The sequence below is a fragment of the Benincasa hispida genome, chromosome 11 (assembly GCF_027475165.1).
Source record: "Benincasa hispida cultivar pf3 chromosome 11, pf3_genome.v1.1, whole genome shotgun sequence".
NCBI classification, from domain to species: Eukaryota; Viridiplantae; Streptophyta; class Magnoliopsida; order Cucurbitales; family Cucurbitaceae; genus Benincasa; species Benincasa hispida.
The window spans coordinates 2,960,551-2,982,027 of record NC_143488.1 but is presented as its reverse complement, the minus strand read 5'-3'; the positions used below and the strand labels follow the sequence as shown (position 1 = coordinate 2,982,027).

At 29.1% G+C, this 21,477-nt stretch overlaps 1 protein-coding gene across 1 annotated transcript; it reads right to left on the bottom strand.

Moving 5' to 3' along the window:
- Nucleotides 1-15,465: 15,465 nt before the first annotated feature.
- LOC120089923 (FCS-Like Zinc finger 1-like) lies at nucleotides 15,466-16,438 on the bottom strand. The gene is made up of 2 exons (XM_039047365.2): nucleotides 16,172-16,438; nucleotides 15,466-16,074 (listed from the first exon to the last, which is right to left on the bottom strand). The coding sequence occupies exons 1-2, from the start codon at nucleotides 16,414-16,416 to the stop codon at nucleotides 15,867-15,869; spliced, it is 453 nt and encodes a 150-aa protein (XP_038903293.1). The 5' UTR covers nucleotides 16,417-16,438; the 3' UTR covers nucleotides 15,466-15,866.
- Nucleotides 16,439-21,477: the final 5,039 nt, after the last annotated feature.

The window sequence follows — 21,477 nt, the reverse complement described above, 5'->3', positions numbered from 1 at the left end:
AAGATGGCGGGTAATGGTAATCTTGAAATTAAAAAGAAATTGCCACGTGGGTGATTCTGATTGGCACATCTTTCCATTGCCGACACAGCTGGGTGGATATAAATTATTAAATTATAGTAATGTATGCGTTCACTTTTGCAATAGTGCCTTTTCATCTATAATTTTGTTAAATCTCTCCATATATCTTTTGCCATAGCAAAGGTTCATAAGCAGGGGTATTTGTTGGTCGGGTTAAATTAGATTGATGGATTTTTTTAGATCTAATCTAATTGTTCAGGTTAAAAGTTTTTTCAACCCACGACTCGACCCAACCATGAAATACTTGAGTTGGGTTGGTTTGAATTACTATGTTCATTTATTTAAATTTTTGTTCTAAAAAGAAGTAAAATATTAATACGTAAAAATTAGATTTAATTATTTTCATATAATGAATTAAGATTACTAACTCAATTTTAATTATATAATGAAATTTTTCTTTCCAAAGTATTAAAAAAAATATATATTTTTAGGATTTGGTGGAGAATAAATTATCCAAAAAAGAATAAAACTAAATAAAACCAACATAGATACATGTGTTGGGGTTTGTACCCTAAAGTCTCGGGTCCTGTAACTTCGTTCCTGACAGAGATTTCCTAAAACCTGATCTCGAAGTGTTAACGTCTCGTCATATAACTCCGTTCATGACAGAGATTTCACTTCACTAGGATGACCATAGGTAACATGACCTCAATCTTGGGAACACCTGTCATTGAGGGCGGTCCTTTGATTTGCATGGGTGCGAGTGGTCAGAGCGCCGACTCAAACCTACCACTTTGGGGATTCGTCTAATTTGGGAGTTGGGAACTCAACTTCACAAGATGGAGTTCACTCCTTCCCCAAAGCAAGGGTAAGTAGATAGATTGCTCTCTTAAGGGCTGATCCCGGGGCTTGAACGATGTGGCGCCACACACCTTCTTATGGCCCGAGAGGTGTTCACACATAGTAGAACTATGTTGTATTGTTCATTAGAGGGATCAGTGGTACTTAAGGAGTAAGATGTAACTACAGGGGCAAAACAATAAATTGGTCAGCTGTACTTACGAGCATCTATGAAGGGTCATCGTACTGATGATTGATTATATCCAATGGACATAAAAATATATTTATGGTAAGAAGAGTTCAACTGTCGGTCTTTAGTGAAATGTCAGGCAGTTAACGAATGGTGGATATCGTGGCTAAAGAGTTTAGTCAGTTATTCACGTACCATTGAAGCTTTGAGCCATAGGTCCATAAGGTCCCCTTGGTAGCTTGGATACAAGTTGAGAATCAGTTTTTGGGTCAGTTTGAAATGTTCAAATTGACAAGAGGGAGCTCGATTATATATGATATAATTGAACTAGTTAATTATATATGATATAATTAACATGTATGAGATATATTAATTTGGAGGAAATTGGATATAAATATGATTTATATCTAGTGGAGGAAAAATACTATAATTAATATATGATATTAATCCATAAGTTATAAATATAATGTGATTATATTCATTGTCTATTAATTGGACAGTTAAGGGATAATAGGTCGGTGTCTCTTCTGTTTTCATAATGGATGATTCAGTTGAAGAATCGCTTTGAGACGCTTAAATAGCTCACGGTGTGTTAATCGTTGAATGCACGGACATAGTGTTGAAGTGTGTCATCGCTTAGTAAAACCAATGCCTATACAATACTGCTGAGCGATCGCTTACCTATATAATAGTGCTGAGCGATCGCTTAACGCTTACACCCGTGCGCGCTATTTACTAAACGATCGTTTACCTTTTCCTAAGCGATTATTTAGCGTTCAATATTTACTAAACAATCATATAGACGATCGCTTAGCTTTTCCTACACGATCGTTTAGACGACCGCTTACCTTTTCCTACACGATTGTATACTTCACCTAAACGATCAAGCATTTTGTCTATACAATAGACGAGTCTTTTTCTCACTTGATTGATCGTTGTATACGATCTCCTTTCCTCCTTCCCTCTACCAAATCCGAACAAAGCCCACCCTTTGGATTCTCATTCCGAGAATACTAAGGGCTCTGAGTGGCGGTGTCATCCCCATTTTCTTCTGTTCGTGTGGAGACTGTTCAAGATAGACGATTGGGATTTGCTGAACGATAACTTACCGTTCCAGCGAAAGCGAGATTTGCTGTGAAGAATCAGTCTTCAACTGATATGATCTCTCGATCTCTTATTTATTATTCCTTTGAGCATGCCAGTTATTTAGCGTTATGAATGCATATTATTATGTTTGAATGTATATGTGGAAATTTTGTTACAATGAATTGGAAAGATCCGCTTTCGCTCGTAGGTACTCTTGAATAAGAGTTCCTTCAATATGTATATATAATTATATCATAAGGGAAAAAAAAACTACATTTTAAAGTTAATAAAATTCGTGTTGGTTTGGATTAGTTTGGATAATTTTAGGTAAACCCATAAACTCAACCCAAACCATAAAGTATTCATTTATTTGAACCTAACCCAACCCAATCGAAACTGCGTGAATTAGGTTGGGTTGATCGATATTTTTGGATCATGAGGTTTTTTTAATACCCCTATTCATAAGTTTGATTTTAACAAGAATGTGTCTTTTTACATTAACAAATGGTGTGGGGAAATTGAACTATCAAACTTAAAAAGGTTGTGTGAGTTTGTAACTACTAGCTAGGTTACATCCAAGGTTTTAAAATGTCGAGGTCTCAATTTTATGAAAATGTCGAGATCTCAATTTTATGAAATGTCGATAAAAATATCGTAAGATGTCAATGTCAATAGATATTTCTAAAAAAAAATTATAAAAACAACAAAGTCTTTTTTTAAAAAAAAAAAAACTTAAACATTATAAGCTTTTTAAACAAGTCAAAAGTTATATTGTTTATATTATATTTCATTTTGTTGCTTATTTTTTATGTTATATGATTTTTTTATAATATAATGAAATGTTGATTCACCACTTATATAGATGTCAAATTTATGAAAATATGAAAATACCGATATAAATATTTACATGTAAAATTTAATTTAATAATTACATAAGGTTTGACAATATATATCTCTGACGATATAGTTACATAAGGTTTAGTTAATTCATTGGCTCACTTTGAATTTTGTATCAACATTTTAAGACCTTATTTTGCATTTAAGCATTCCAAATTATTTGTCCACCTTTTCAGCTCAATTATGCCCCCATTGTTGTACTCTAACAACAATTAAGGTATAAGAAATCGGATCTTCAATCTCAAGAATAGAAAAAAAATTAGAAGGTGGTATCAATTATCATTGAGCTAAGCTTACTTTAATAGCCACCAATTGTTGTTGAATGTAAAGATCATTCGATTTTTTATTGAATTATAAATTATTAAAATACCATTTTAGTCTTTGTACTCAAAAATTGTGGTAGACGTGTTTAAATAATAGTACGTATAATTAAAGAAATTAAAATAAATAAATAAATAGTTTTTCTTGATTAATTATTTGGTGAAGTTCTGGTTGATGCTTTTTTATTCTTGATTTTGATAATTTAGTGAAAAATAGTCCGTTCGAAGAAACACTATCTTTTTATTTATAGAAGTTATTGTCAATACTTTGATTACTATATTGAGAATATCATTTTCAGTTGGTGTCTTTACCCAAAGGTTAGACATCAATGTTATGTTAGATATCTTGTTAAAGGGGTCCATCATATATGTGAAATTATTTTGTTATATTTTAATTGTGAGTATATATTTTGTTGTTTATTGTTTCAGTTGGTCTTACTCAAATATCTGAAATCTGAGTTCAATCTCTAACTTGAATGGATCGAACTTCATGATTTGGAAAGAACTTAAAGATACTTCTTGGGTGTATGGATTTGGACCTTGCATTAAGGATCAAACCTACTTCTACTGAAGAACAGTCAAATACGACTAATATAGAAAAGTGGGAACGGTCAAATCGCATGTGTCTGATGATCATTAGGCACTCCATTCCGGAGTCTTTTTGGGACTCTATCACAGAAAGTGAAAATTCCAATACGTTCCTTGCACAAATTGAGAAATATTTTGCTAAAACTGAAAAAGGGGAAACAAGTAGTCGTTTGACTTCTCTAACTTCCATAAGGTATAAGGGCAATGAGAACATAAAGAAGTACATTATGGAAATGTCCAATCTCGCATGTAAATTAAAGGCACTTGATATCAAGATAAATGAAAATTTATTCATCAATCTGGTACTTGTCTCTATTCCTGTACAATTCACTCAGTTTAAAATAAGCTATAATACTCAGAAGGATAAATTGAGTATTAATGAGCTTGTCTCACAATGTGCAAGAAGAATATAGGATTAAGAGAGAAATGACAGAAAGTGCTCATTTGGCAACTGATCTCTTGGTAAGAAGAAAAGGAAATCTACGGATGTTGTAGACGGGACATATCAGTAGAATAAGAGCAAGAAATAGGTTACTGAAAATCCTTGTTTTTTCTGCAAAAATGAAGGTCACTTCAAGAAAGATTGTCCCTATTACGCAAAGTGGCGTATAAAGAAAGGTAAACTTCTTACTTTGGTTTGTTCTTAAGTTAATTTAGCTTCTGTATCTACAGATACTTGATGGGTAGATTTTGGTGCTACTACTCACATAAATATATCTATGTAGGGTTGCCTGTGGAGCCAGCCGCCAAGTGATGCTAAAAGATTCATCTATGTGGGTAATGGAAAAGCAATTCCAGTTGAAGCTATTGGGAATTTCATATTATGTTTAAAAACTAGTAGTTATTTGATTTGAATGAGACTTTTATTGTACCATCATTTAGACAGAATTTAGTTTCTACTTCCAGTTTGGGCAAACTTAGTTTTTCTTCTTTTGGAAATAATAAAGTTAGTATTTTTCAAGATTTCAAGCTCATTGGTATCGGTTCTTTAATTGATAATCTATATATGCTTGATTTTTTTTGCTCATTTAACATGATCTTGTTATCTAATTCATGTAGTACAGAGTGTAAATTAAATGCGAATTTCGCTATGTTATGGCACAAGCGTTTAGGTCACATCTCTAACTAGAGAATTTATATACTTGTATTAGATGGAATTCTTGATTCCCTTAATTTAAGTAACTTTGACGTTTGTGTGGAATGTATTAAGGGAAAACATACAAACATAAGAAAATTAGGTGCCAACAGATTCTAAACGTCTTAGACTTAATATATACAGACAATTATGGTTTATTGCCTACGGGTTCTTGGAATGGACAACAATATTTTATTACGTTCATTGACAACTATTCAAGATATGGGTACCTATATTTAATTCATGAGAAGTTTCAATCTTTGGACGTTTTCAAGTCTTTCAAAGTTGAAATTTAACTTCAACTTGGAAAGAAAATTAAGGCTATCAAATCTGATCGTGGTGGTGAATGCTACAATAGATATAATGGATTAGGTGAAGAATATTCAGTGCCCTTTTTCAAATACCTAGAGGAATGTAGAATCGTCCTGCAATGCATTATGCCGAATAAATCCAACATGAATGGTGTGGTGGAAAGGCGAAATAGAACACTTGAGGATATGGTTAGAAGTATGATTAGTGTTTCTTCTCTACCAGAATCCCTCCGGGGTAAGGCATTAAATACTAGCATATATCCTTAACAGGGTATCTAGTAAAGCGATAGCTAAAACCCCTTATGAGCTGTGGACAAGAAGAAGCATAATATTAGCCATCTTCACATCTGGGCTTGTCCAGTAAGGCTAGGCCTTACAGGCCTAACGAAAGAATATTGGACTCAAGAACTATTAGCTACTATTTTGTTAGGTATTCTAAGTGCTCTCAGGGTTTCAAGTTTTATGATCCCACTTCTAGATCATTGTTTGAGACGAAAAATGCCATATTTCTTGAGGATGTTGAGTCTGGGGGAGAAGATAACATAAGAAAAGTTGTTTTTGAAGAGGAATTGGTTTTTTTTTTTTTTAATGTGGTTATAGATAATGTTCAGGCTCTAATTTCTGACTTCATTATTTAACCAATTATAAAACAAGACAACATTGAAGTCCTCATTATTGGACCTGAAGTTCAAACTCAACAACTTCAAAAAGTGCCACTAAGAAGATCCACTAGAGAAAGAAGAAGTACAATTCCAAATGATTATATTGTGTTTCTTCAAGAACATCAAAATGATATGGGCGTGATGGAAGATGATTCAGTCAACTTTCAACAAGCTCTACAAAGTTCTAACTCTCAAAAGTAGACAAATTCTATGGAAGAGAAAATAAAATCCATGAAAGGACAAGGACATTTAGGAACTTTTCGAATTACCATCAGGAGTGAAACCTATAGGTTGTAAATGGATATTTAAAACCAAAAGAGATTCACATGGCAATATTGAAAGATATAAAGAGTGCTGTCATAGTTTAGTTACATTCTCTTACAACCTGCGTTTGAATGTATATATGACAATAGCCTTCGTCGAGTAATGGGAAGTGGACTAGTCCCCGAAAATGCTTTATATGAAGTTCTTCTATAGTCTTGGATGTCCTTAATGCGGGTTCAGTTAGCCCATCTTTTTGCAAAAGGATTTACTCAAAAGGGCATTGATTACAAAGAGATTTTCTCTTCGATTTCATCGAAAGACTCTTTCAGGGTAATCATAGCACTGGTAGCTCATTTTGATTTAGAGCTACACCAGATGGATGTAAAAATTATGTTTCTCAACAAAGGGAACATTAATAAGACGAATTATATGGTACAATAAAAAAACTTCGTGTCTGGTAATTCAAAATATATGGTATATAAATTGAAGAAGTCCATCTATAGTCTCAAGAAAGCCTCTCATCAATGGTATCACAAATTCCATGAAGTAATAACATCATTTGGTTTTAAGGTGAATATAGTGGAAGATTGTGTATATCACAAGCTCAGTAGGAGTAAATCAATCTTTCTGGTATTATATGTCGATGACATACTCATAACAAATAATGATGTAGATCTATTGCATGATGCTAAGAGATTTCTCAAAAAGAATTTTGAGATAAAGGATCTTGGTGATGCTTCTTTTATATTAGAAATTGAAATACTGCGAGATCATTTTCAAGGTAATCTAAAAGAACTACACTGAAAAGATTTTGAATAGATTTAGCATGAAAGATTATGCATAAGGAGATACCCCTGTCACTAAAGGTGATAAATTTCATTTAGGTCAATGCCCCAGTACTGTATTTGAGACTAAAGAGATATAGAAGGTTCTCTATGCATCAGCTGTTGGAATTCTAATGTACGTTCAAGTATGTACACGTCCAGATACTGTGTTCATAGTTGGAGTGTAGAGCAGATATTTGAGAAACTCGATGATGGATCATTGGAAAGTAGCCAAAAGATTATGAGATATTTGCATAACAGAAGATCATATGCTCACTCATCGGAGACCTGAAGTGTTAAAGAACATTAGGTATTCTGATTCTGATTATGTTTGATGCCAAGACACTTTGCAATCCACTTCAAGTTATATCTTCATGTTAGCTAGAGGAGATATATCTTGGAAAAGTGTTAAACAAACATTGATGGCTTCTTCTACCATGACTGCGGAGTTTATAGCATGTTATGAGGCGTTCAATCATAGAATATGGTTACAAAAAAAATTCATTGGGCTACGGATAGTAGTTGGCATAAAAAGACCACTAAAATTATTTTGTGACAATAAGTCTGATGTATTCTAACAACAACAGAAGCAATACTAAGTCAAAGCATGTAGACTTGAAGTTTCTTGAAGTTTCTGGTTGTTAAAGAAAGAGTTCAGAATGGTCAAATTTTGATAGAACATATAGGAACAACTCTATGGTGGCAGATCCATTGACTAGAGGTTTACCTTCTAAAGTTTTTCATGAGCATGTTGCTCACATGGGTGTTAGTCACTCATGATTCTATGGTTTAGTTGGAGTTTGTTATTTAGGATATTCTTTGACCTTAATTTATTTTCTATATAGAATAAAGTTGATAGTTTATGTTTTATTATCTGAACTTGTTTATCATGCATGTGGTTTAGCAAATGAAGTTTAGCATAAAGTTTTTAAGAATAATCTCGCTAAAGAATTTGGACCAGTTGGAAATAGGCATAATTTAAATCACTTTGCATGTAGTTTCCATGCTATCCATCTATATTTGATCTATGTCATTGAATGTATCAGAATTGGTGATCAAAGAAGATTTAGTTACAAGGGTAGTGACGGAAGCCGCCTTAATTCTGTGCTAATACATTAGATAGACCAGATTGAACTAAAGGAGAATTTTATTGTTGAAGTAACTTGTTTATGCGCGCTTAAGGTTTATGTAATTTAATTATATCAGGTACACAAATATAGCCTAAGTGAGAGATTGTTAAATGTATTTAAATAATAATACGCATAATTAAAGTATGGATTATGTATGTGAATTAATATTTTATCACATTTGGTTATTTTATTATATTGGGTCCTATTATGTGATATAATTAAATTAAGGCTCTAAATTTTTAATTGAGTATGCACTTAATGACTAGAAGCTCATTCCTGGTTAATTATGGTTTAATGGGAACCCTAATTGAACTGGTATATAAATAAACCTTAGGGCTATGGTCCCCAATATACCAAAACAATAAGATGTCGGTTTTCTTGAATCTCATCTAGAGAGATATCCCACTAAGGGCAAGGAAAACAATAGTCATCTTAAAGTTATCATCATCTTGAAGTTATCATCAATCTCTTAATGGAATTTGGTATGTTAATTAATCTTGGCAAATTTGGCATGAATGATCCTAGGGTTAATATATTCAATATAGATTTAAAGTAATTATACTATTAATTTGTTCAATCATAATCCTTGTACTTTCAAATGTTCAATCTAGTCCATATACTTCCAAGAAATCTTAAATTTAGACTCTACTGTTTGTTTTTTGTTGATTTTTTTTACAAACTTTTTGTTATTTGTTAGCATTTTCACTCTAAATTTCGAAAACATATTCACATATTATACTTCTTTTCATAAAATTATTATTTTTATTTAGTTAATTTTGATGAAAGTCAATTTTGAATGACTAAATTTAAGATTTATTATAAGTATAAGGACTAAAATTGAACATTTAAAAATACGAGAGTAAAAATTGAACAAACCTCAAAGTATGGAGAATCTTCAAATTGATTTCAAATTTATATCTAATAAGTCTTATAGTTTCAATTGACTTCAAACTTTCAAATTTTGTATCACTAATGAAAGTTCAGCAAAAAATAAAACCAAACCAACAATGATTACACATAGCAGGTTTTTATTGGTGTACAGACTACTCTAGGTTGCATAAAAATGGGTGCAACCAAGTTTTTTTCATTTTCAAATTTTCAAATTCTCAATAGATATATCCTATCATTATAAGATAACCAAACCAAACTCATCTATTTGGTTCGGTTTATCAATTTTTTTTGTTGCAATCCAAGTGTTGACTTCTACTAGGACCTAATCTAAATTATTTTGGAAGTAAATATGAAAGCATTAAGAATTAAATGGACGGAGCTGAAATAGAATGAACTATAGTAGATATGTGACATGGTATAACTTTCAAATTTACAATTCATTTGTGTGTCGAAAAGGTAAGTTATTACGGGTCTGTTTGATAACATTCATGTTTCTTGTTTCTTGATCCTATTTTTCATTTTTTTTTTTTTAAGAAACTGTCTTATTTGATAACCATTTCCATTTCTTATTTCTAAAATTTGGGATATTTCTAAAAATTGGGGCCAAATTTGTAGCTTCTCCAAGTTTTATTTCTAATTTATATTATTTTTTATTCATTTCTTTTATGAATAAAATTAATACTTGACTTGTTGGTAGAAAATTATGCCTCACCATTCTTGTGAATCATGTCTTGTTTCAAGCCACATGCTTGTATGCCATTTTGTTTTTTTTTTTTTTTTTTTAATTTCTCTTTTTTGTTAATTTTGCTAATATTTCTTTTTTTTTTTTTCATTTTTTCTTTCTTTTCTATTAATTTTTCTATATTTCTTTTATTCTTGTTTTTTATTTTTTTTATATTTATATGTTAATTTAATTTTGAATTTTAAACTTTCCAATAGTTAAAATTATATATTATTTTGATTTCAAATTTCAAATTTTCAATATGTATTTAAATATGAATTTTGAAATATTCATGTTTGTACAGTATTTTAAATTTAAAATTATTATTTTTAGTACATTTGAAACCGATTAGAATTTTACAATATATAAATTTTGTTTATTAAAATATTAACTTAGGTCCACTTTAATATTTTACAACAACGATGTTCACATAATAATATAATTAAATTGGATTTTAGTCAACATCAGACAAATTACTTGAGTGAAAAATAATATTGCAAATAAAATTTTAGCGACATATAAATTATAGAAACAAGTGTATTGTAGCTTCAAGACTTATGTGTATTTAATAATGTAAATATTACATAATTATTTTTTTATATTTTAATACATGCTATATATTTTTTTATTTTACATAATTAATTTGTATGTAAACTACAAAATAAGAAAAGATGTTAGGAAACAAATTTAAGAAACGAAAACAAAAAAATGGTTATCAAACAATTTTTTTTTTTTTTTTTTTGAAGAAACAATAAACTGGATTAGTTACCAAACATATTTTTATTTCTAGTAAAAAAAATAGAAAACAGGGAACAAGAAACAAGAAAAGGGAACAAGAAACAGGAAACATGAACGATATCAAACATGTCCTACATTATTCCATTGACTATTGTATTTCAATATCTCTAATGTTGCTTTTTGTAATGTATTTCAATGTTTGTATTGTGTCTTGTACTATCGTCATTAACGTAACATTTTATGTTTTTTTTTTTTTTTCGGATTTATTACATTTTATATCGTTATGTTATGCTTACCTATATCCTAAATTTTTCTTTTAGGAAAAAAGAAAAGAGAGAGAAAAAAGCATCATATCTTCAACATATCAATATCATAATTTTTTTTAGAAATTAACGCATCACCGTATCCTACCGTACTCGTATCTTGTATATGTATATGTATGTGTGTCTATTTCATAGGTGTACTCTGATTTTGATAAGATTGAAATGACATTTCAACTCGACAACATATACGAACATATATGAATTGATAAATAGAACATATACCGAAACAACACTCTGTTTTTATTTTTATTCAATATAATTTTGCATTTTAAAATTTAGATACAATTAAAACATAAAAATGTTATTTTTACAATTTACATTATTTGAAACATAGAATTCGAAAACAATTTTCAAAAACAAAATCTAAATTATCTGCAAAATACATATTTACTTAATTCAGTAAATATGAAAACATAACACGGAATCGGAATTTTTTATCAACATACCCTTAGATTTCCACCTTCAGTTTTTTATGTTTCTGTTTTTCCATCTTCAGTTAAAAAAGATGAGTTTTTATTTTGTTTTTGTTTCTTTTTTTTTTTTATCTTAATTTAACATATAATTGAGTTGGACTTTAAATTTGGGTCCAACATAAAAGATTGGACCATTTTCTCTTTGAGAAAAAATAGTGTCCAATATAATGTTGTCTTGAATGTACAGTACTTTCTTCTATATTCAAGAAAACTCTAGAACATTGCTAATTGGATTTGTTGAACATTGCTGGAACAGGAAAGCATTAAAAAATAAATGGTTTGATGAACAGAATAAATAAAAAAATAAGAAGAAGAAAATAAAACATACAATCATAACCTTGTAGACCTAAAAATACCATCCGTGAGGATTAGGTATTTAGAACCACTATTTTTGTTTCTTATTTTAGAAGAAAAATTGTGAAGAAAAATATAAATGAATATATATGATGTAGGATTTTAGCATATTTTCCTCTATTTTTTAATATTCGTGAATGTTTAGCTAGTTTAGCACTATCTCAGCTAATGGTAATCCCTCGGACTCTATAACATCTGGGTTTTAGAGAAATTGGTAAGATATTCACAATTCTAAGTATGTGGTCATCATGGACTGAACCGAATTAGAAATAATTCTAGTCCTTAAACTATTGTAGAAATAACAATTAATCTATGAGCTTTAATTATAGTTGAGAGTTGATAAGGTCCTTTCATTAGTAGATGAACAAACTAATTAACGCTATGTTTATGAGATAGACAGTCTAAATGGAAAATCAACATTTAATTTTTACAACATAGATTAAAACTTTACAAATTAAGTATGAGACTAAATTGTCAAATTAAATTTTGAGAACTTAATTGTTACCTCAATAATAGTTTAAACATAAAAAGTAACTTTATATATACAGTTAGTTAGTTTGCTAGTTAGTTAGGTAGTGAGTCTCTCGATCAATTAATGAATGTAGAAAAAAAGTTAAATTTAAAAGAAAGTTATGTTACGTTGTCGGGTTAATTAGATTTTTTGGGTTGAATTTTATTTTAATTAGGTGAAAGGGGTGGTTTTCAACTTATTGAAGTAAATGAGGTTGTTTCATTCTTAATTCTTTTTATTATTATTTATGAAGAGACGCATTCTTAATTTTTTTTTCTTTCTTTTGGATGAATGCGTCTCTTCAAGAGACAAGAGACGCATATGCGCGGAAAAAAAAATAATAAAATAATCCAGAAAGCGACACATTCGAAAAAAGGCCACAAAAAAAAGCCCATTTTGAAAACTACCCCTATTACCTAATTAAAATAAAATTCAACCCAAAAAATCTAATTAACCCTATGTTATCTAAGGAGTAAATAAATGGTTAAAGGGAATTTAAGATGCTGCTGATAGCCCATTGGGTATTGAATAAAATGTCACATTTTTTTTAAATTAAAGTTTCTTTGATTTTTACACATACCATCACTTGCAAAAATGATCAAAACACGGTTCTAGTCTCTTGTTACTATAAAGCAAAGAGCGAGAGGGAGAGAAAAAATTTCCAAATCCAAAATAATGAGAGAATTGAAAATAGAGAAACCCCAAAAACAAAAACAAAAATCTAAACCGAAAGAATGAGAGAGGTGAAAGCTAGAACAATGAACTAAAAGACCTCAACCCAAATGAGCGAGACAACGAGAACAAAATCTTAATATGCATACAAAATAGTTTGTTTAGATAACTTCACTTGTTATTACGTACGTAAAAGGTATAAGCTTTTGTTTTAGATTGTATGACCTATTTTATTTTATTTTATTTTTGTATAATTTTAGATCACTCGTAGGACCGGATATTTTCATATGATGTGTGTATATATATAAATTTTAAATTTTGTATAAAAAAAAAATAAATGGGTGAAGCTGAATATGTAATTTATGTGTTTTAAAATACCCAAAGTCTTTGGAAGAAAAGGGATTCCTCCAAGCAAGTCTAACCTATCAATTCCCATTTTCTCTGTGGGCCAATACAATAATTAATCCCTTCAACAAGTTCCATCAATTGTTTTCATTGGTCTAAACACAATAATTTAGATCCTCACTTTAAAAGGAAAAACAACAATAATTTTCATAAAATATAATAATACTTAAAATTGTAACTCACTATAAATTTTTGAGTTAATATATTGGAGTTTAGTAAGTCTCCATTTAGAATTTACAACTATAAGATAAAAATTTTCAATTAACATGTAAAATGAAGAGAAAAAGATTTTTAAAAAAATCGATAAATGTACATATTTTGATAAATCATGTTTACTATTAAAATTGAATTCCTTAAGAGATAGATAGTGATTATAATTTTTTATTGTTATAATTAGTTTTTTATATCATGACATAACTATTTTTTATTTTTTAAAAAATATTATTTTATAATATTGTCTTATTTAAAAAATAGGTCAAATTATAAAAAGATGTCCCTGAACTTTACACTTTGTATAAAAAAAATGTCCTGAAGTTTTAAAAGTTAAAAAAAAAAAAAAAAAAAAAAAAACGTCCCCAAAGTTTCAAAAGTTCAAAAATAATATCCGTTTCAAAAGTTTTGTCGTTAGATTTTTTTTATGAAAACTGTTAAATTTTTATTTAAAAATTTTCAAAAATACCCTTAAACTTTTTTAAAAAATACTTTTCCTATATTTGGACATAAACCATTAATATCGTCTTACCTCTCTATTTTTCTTCTTTTTCTCCCCTCTCTTCTTCAATACTCTTACCTCCTTTTTGTTAACTATTAAGCACTTGTTTATCTAAAATAAATAAATAAATAAAATTGCACACTTTAATTAAGGTATATGAACTAGAATAAGAAGAAATATAATAAATAAAACACCAAATGGTTTTAAGACTTGCATATTTTAACAAAATTGTATGTGTGTTAATAGCCAAATACATTTTTATTTGACTATTTATCATTCTGATATATTTTAAGAGGAGATATTGATTTTGAAATTTTGCAAAATTTTGTGGGATTTTATATTTTAATTTAAAATTTTAGATTTTATTTTTATTGTTAAGAAAATTTATATAAACTAAGAATTATAAAATTAAGAAAAACATGAGAGTACATATATGAAAAAAGAACATATCTATATAATTTATTTTAAAATTGATCTTTTTCAAGAACTTCAAACAAATTAACTTTTTGTTTTAATTTTTAAAATTATTTTTTTCACGAAGAATAACGATTTTTATTCTGGTGGAGATATTTTTTAAAAAATTTAGAGAAGTTTTTTAAATAAAATTTTAACGATTTTCATCCAAAACTAATCATCAATATTACTTTCTGGATACTTTTATGTGGCAGGGAGAATCAGCCCTCCGACCTTAAAAATGAATATTACGAGTGTTTATGCCACATAAATATTTACCACCATGATATTTCTTCAAAATACTGATTTTAAATAAGAAAAAGTATATTTTAGTCCAGACATTGAAGCAACTGGGATCTATATTTTATACTTACTTTAAATTACAGCATTAAAGCCGTTAAATTTTCTTGCGTGAAACCAGGTTTCTTTTTTCTCTTACAAATTTAATTAACTTCTGACACTTTTCTTTATTTAACTTCAAAAATGTTTTTACTTGGTCCCTCCAAATTTTTATAAATTCTACATTTAATAAAACTTCTAGTAAATTTAAATGTCCATACCCAATTTCACAGTTATTCATTTCCTATATATTATTAACAAATTATTTAAACATACTAACAAATTATTCCAACTGTTTTTATATATTATTCAAAATATGATTATTTAAAAATTTATACTTATTCCCTTCAAAAATTGAAAATAGTTTTGTTTGAACTGTAATCTCAAATATTTTAGAAAAAAAAGATGAAGAAAATTGAATCAATCCAATTTTCTTTACATAAAAAAAGACCTAAAATGATAGAATTTGGAATTTAAAAAAAAAAAATTAAGGCACATGGTAGATTGTTAAAATAGTGAAAACTGAAAAGTGATTCAACACCCATTTGAAAAACAAAAACCCAAAAAAAAAAAAAAAAAAAAAAAAAAAAAAACAGAGTATAGAAGACAGTAAAATCTGAATATTATTTATCTAATATCTCAAAATGAAAGCCCAATAGATTAGGGCAAAAAAAAAAAACAGTCTCAAGAAGAAGAAGAAGAAGAAGAAGAAGAAGATAAAAACCCATAGTTTACATACAGAATTAATCACCCTCTTCCCTAACTCCATATGTATATGCAGAGAGTGATCTCATTTCCAAACCCCAAAAACCAAAAATCCCAAAAACAGGAAGTAAAAACCAGATCAGATCTCTCAATCTTTCAATCTCTTCCTCTTTTGCAGATCCCCATTTAATCTCAGTCAAGATCTTAAAATCACAACCCAAAAACAGAAACAAGAAACCCCCATCTCTTCTTCTTCTTCCATGTTTTTGTTGTACTTAATGAGTTTTATTTTTTTATGTAAAACCTAAGCGGCGGCGACGGTGCCGGCACAGAAAGGGTAATCCGACGGAGGAGATGATTTATTAGGAGAAGTAGATCTTCTTCTTTGTTGATCTTTTTTCCTCAGTGTTTTCATAGCAGCAGCTGATGATCTTCTCCATTTCTTCTCTTTCATTTCATCAATTTCTATTTGTTCTTGTCTACATTCTTCACTACAGAACGGCGTATCTCCTCTGTTAAGAAAAACCCATCACAAGATTTCAGTCCTAAAATCCTAAATCCCAAAATCAAAGAAAAAAACCCAAGAAAGATTCTAGATGGTGAACAAACCTGTACATGAAGATATCGATGTTATTCCCGAGGGGTTTCCGGCAAAGGAAACAGGAATCTAAGAAATGAGGGGGAGGATCTTCGAAACGGGAAGATCTAGAAGCGGCGGAGAGGGAGAGAGAACGGAAGCTTCTGGAGAAGAAAGGGTGAGAGGAGATTTCGGGTTCCATGCCGGCGGCGGAGTCGTCGTCGTCGGCGTCGTGGAGGAAGCAGGGTTTTGTTGCGGTGGGATTTGAGGAATCCATGGGGGAGAGAGTTTGTTGAGCTGGGAGAGAAAAATGGAGAAGATGAAAGGTTTTAAAGAAGAAATGGGAAAGGGAAACCACTGCAGGTTTTTTGAGACTGAAAATCCGTTGGCTCGAATTACAAGTTGAACAAAAATTCATTGTGAATTTACATTCTTGTCCTTTCCTTGGTCCCTCCCATGGAATTTTGTGGAACTATTCATTATTTTTCTCTCTCCTCTCTCCTTTATTATATAGTATTAATAAGGTTTTCGACTTTTACTTTACTTTCTCCAATTTTTTTTTACTTATTATAAAATAATTTTATGCCACTTTTACCCAATTGAAATGAAAAAAGTAGCCCTATTTTAACATGATCATAATTTTTTTAAAATAATACCTCATTTTATTAAAATATCATAGGGATATTTTATGGTATTACTAGATGCATCCAATAGATGGTCACACGTGTGACCATCAAATAATTAATTAAATAACTCAATTTTCTGATTATACAATTAAGATAACTCGTTTTAATAATGCTGATGAATTTACATTCTAAGCTTTTGATAATTATTGTATGTCGATTGGGATAAGTGTTAAACATCTTGTAGCTCATGTTCATACACAAAATGGTTTAGCAGAATCATTCATAAAACGTCTGTTGTTAATTACTAGACCATTGCTTATGAGAGCTAAGCTTCTTACATTTGTATGGAGACATTCTATTTTGCTCATGTTTTCTTACTAATAGTCAAAACACAATAAGGTGTCAAACCTGTGGGATACAAATGAGTATTTGTGAGAAAATGAAATGAAAATAATGTGGTCACAATATATAAAACAAGATTAGTTGCATAAGGTTTTTCATAAGAACCTGGTATTGATTATAAGGAGATGTATTCTCCGGTGATTGATGCAATTACATTGAGGTATTTAATTGGTTTAACTGTGTATGAAAATATGGACATGCCTCTTATGGATGTAATCACAACAATTCATATGGATCTCTTGATAATGATATTTATATGAGAGTCCTATAAAGATTTAAGGCAATAAAATATCTTAAAAAAGAATTTAAGATGAAAGATCTCGGAGAAACAAAATTTTTCCTTGGTTTGCAAATTAAGTATTTTACAGATGGGATATTTGTTCATCAGTCAACTTATACAATAAAAGTTTTGAAAATATTTTATATGGACAAAGCACGTCCATTGAACGTTCCAATGAAAGTTCATTCATTATTTGTGAGAAATATATTTCGACATCGAGATGATAATGAATAACTTCTTGGTCCTGAAGTACCATATCTTAGTGCAATTTGTGCACTTATGTATCTTGCTAATAATATAAGACCAGATATTGCATTTTCAATAAATTTATTAGCAAGATATAGTTATTCTCCAACTAAAAGATATTAGAACACGATTAAGCATATACTCCGTTATCTCCAATAAACAATTCATATGGATTTATGTTATCTAAATAAATCGATATTTGATCTAGTTGGTTATGCAAATTATAGATATTTATCTGATCAACACAAAACCATATTTCAAACAGGTTATCTATTCATATGTGGAGAAACTATCATATCATGGTGATCATTGAAACAAACCATAACAACCACTTCCTCAAATCATGTTGAAATTCTTGCAATTCACGAGGCTACTCGAGAATGTGTATGACTAAGATAAAAAACTCAACACATTCGTGGAACATGTGGTTTGTTTTATAGTAAAAATATTCTAACAATATTATATAAAGATAACACAACATGCATATCTCAAACTAGATGATGATATATTAAAGGAGATCTAACAAAGCATATTTCACCAAAGTTTTTCTACACTCATGATCTTAAAGAAAATGGTGATATCGCTATACAACAAATTTCTTCAAAGAATAACCCAACGGACTTATTTACAAAGTCATTTCCTACAACAACCTTTGAAAAATTGGTGCACACCATTAGAATGTGGCGACTCAAATATCTCAAAGTGATGTTTCCATGAGGTGGAGTAAATATATTGTATTCTTTTTAGGAGTATTAGATTATATGAAATATGTACTATTTTTCCTTCATCAAAATTTTTCCCCAATGGGTTTATATATATATATATATAATGGAATCTAAGGGGGAGTATTATAAATATTATAGAAAATAGATGTCCATTAGATGCTCATGTTTAGTGTCCATTGGCCATGTGTCATGCCCCCATTTTTGAAAGTGTTGTCCATGTGTCTTGTAAATACTCATTTTTAGTCTCCATGTAATTCATGTCCTACTTGCCAAATTGTCTATAAATAGTGACATTTAGTGGGTTTTGAAAGACAGGAAAATTCCAAAAAATTTGGAGAAAGTGGAAAAATCCATAATCTATAGTTTTTTTTACTTTATTTATTTTATTATATATATATATATATATATATATATTTGAACCAATCCTATATGAAGAAATTTATATTTTTCTTGGTGTTGAATAATTGATTGGCTTGAAAATAAACAAAGAGTTTCTGAGTAATTTATTTTAATATTTATTTAATCCATATATTTATATTATATTATATTTATTTTAATATTATATTTTATTGGCATCCATATTTCCGTTGTGCTCATCAAATTCACGACAATATTTCTATTCTTTATAATTATATACGGGTTACAATTATTATTATTATTATTATTTATAACAAGTCATAATTATAATTCTTCTCATTCTTTAAAAATTTGTTACCAAACACATATTTCAAAACATTAAGAGGTGGTTGTAGCGTTGGGTTGGTTATTATAGTATAAGAGTTATAATAGTATATGTCAGGGTGTAAACTATTTTAGTCAAGATTATAATAATATGTATTGGGGATGCAAACTACTTTAGTTCGAGTAAGAAATAGTAAATATGGTAACAAAAAAAGAAAAGAGATTATGTGTAAAAAGTAATAAACACCATAACAAAGAGAGATATGAAGTACACTTAAATTCTTAGTCAAATTCTATACTTCTTTTTTTATCAATCATCGTCTAAGTAACTAATTTCACAGAATAACCTATCTCAACATTTGAATGTCAAGAAAATTCGTTAGGATATTAAATCTTAGGTAGGTAGCCATCATGGATTGAAACTCTTAGCCCCTTCTCAAAGTTATACCTTTTATTTATCACTAGACCATTTCATGATGGTTGTCAAATTCTAAAAATAATTTTTTTTTATGTTTTTAAAAATATTAGTAAAACATAAAAATATATGGGTGGAAACAAAGTTTATTAAGCTTAATTTTAGAAAAGAAAACCCCAAATAATTATAGAATAGAGCCAAATATATATATATTACCTTTTTTTAAAAAAAAAAAAATGATTATTGACCGGACCTGAACTTTTTTAACCGAATTAAAAAGTGAGGCCCACATGACTTCACCAATACAGTGGTAATTATGTAAATAAGTCTAAAGAAAAGGGTAAAAAGAAAAGATTGCTCATTTTTGTATACTAAAAATATCTTTTCACACACACAGCAGCTAGGTGGGCCCCACACTAGGCTTTTTCTCCAAGACTCTAAGTTCCAGCGGTGCTGACGTAATTTTTTGTACGACAAAAGCAAACACATAAAGTGACATCCCACGCTCTCGGGTTGCGCGTGAATACACGTGAACATACCGCCTTCCTTCCAAATTTAGAACCTCTTTCTTCCCTTTATGGAAAAACTATTTTTTCACTTTTTTTTTTTTCCAATTTTCTTTTCCCTTAAGCTAGAAGAAAATAACAACAAATTTAATTAATAATGTTTTCATTATATATAAAATTTGTGTTTCAAGCATTTTCACATTTCCAATATGTGTGAATCAACATGTACAAAATTCATAAAATTAAAAAACAATAAAATGTCACTCAGGTCAAATATAGGTTTAAATCTTATTTTGGTTCATCAACTTTAAATAATGTTCTATTTTGGTTCTTAAATTTTTCAAAATGTTTGTTTTAATCCTTGAATTTTGAATTTTGTTTTACTTTTGTCCCTAAACTTTAAAAAATGTTCATTTTAATCCTTAAACTTTTAAAAAATATTTTATTTTAGTCACTGGTATATTAAGATTATATTAATACTTTAACAAAATGGCGAACTGACTTGTATTTTTGGATGTCTAGGTGATAAAATAAGTTAGCTACGTTAGAAAAATCTAGAGTTACAATTTTGAAATTAGATAACAAAACGAGAGAATTTAAAAGACATTTTTAGTTCATAATTTTTTGTCGTACAGTAATTTGATATATTTGTTGTAGACATTTTACTTTATATTCATTTTACTCAATACATCTAGAGCCAAGTTATCTAAAAATAAAAATTTCCTCACATTTTTGTTGAAGAGTTAACATGATTCTAAGGGACATATGCAAATATAGACATTAGACCCAAAGTATTAACATATATAACCTAATGTAAAAAAATTACAAATATGGCCAAATTTAAATAGTCTATATAGACCATATTATTGATATGAGTCTATAAGTGATAGTCCATATCACTGGTAAGAGACTATCAACGATAGAAGTCTGTCGCTGATAGACTTGGAAGCCTATCAATGATAGAAGTCCATCGTCGATAGACTTGGCTATATTTGCAATTTTTTTAAATAATGTTATACATTTGATTATTATTCCTAAAAATGCTATCAATTGCAATTACCCTAATTTTAATGGTAGGAACTAAAATAAACACATTTTCAAAGTTTAGGGACTAAAATAAAACATGATTCAAAGTTTATGAACTAAAATAGAACATGGATTCAAAGTTTAGAGACTACAATAGGATTTAAACCTAAAATATAATATAAATGAGAAACATTCTAACTTGTTAAAAAAGATGTAGAATATTTATTTACTATTTCTTTTTTATTTTTATTTTTATTTTTAATGACCGTCAAAGAAATATCCATCCATATCAACATTTTAATAAAATTGATACCTCAATATTTCTATTGACATCAACGATTTAAACTCTTTCTTTTTTTTAAAAAAAAAAACCTTGAATTTTAATTTTGGATTTAAAAATTGCAAAATCACAATTTTAATACTAGGTTGAG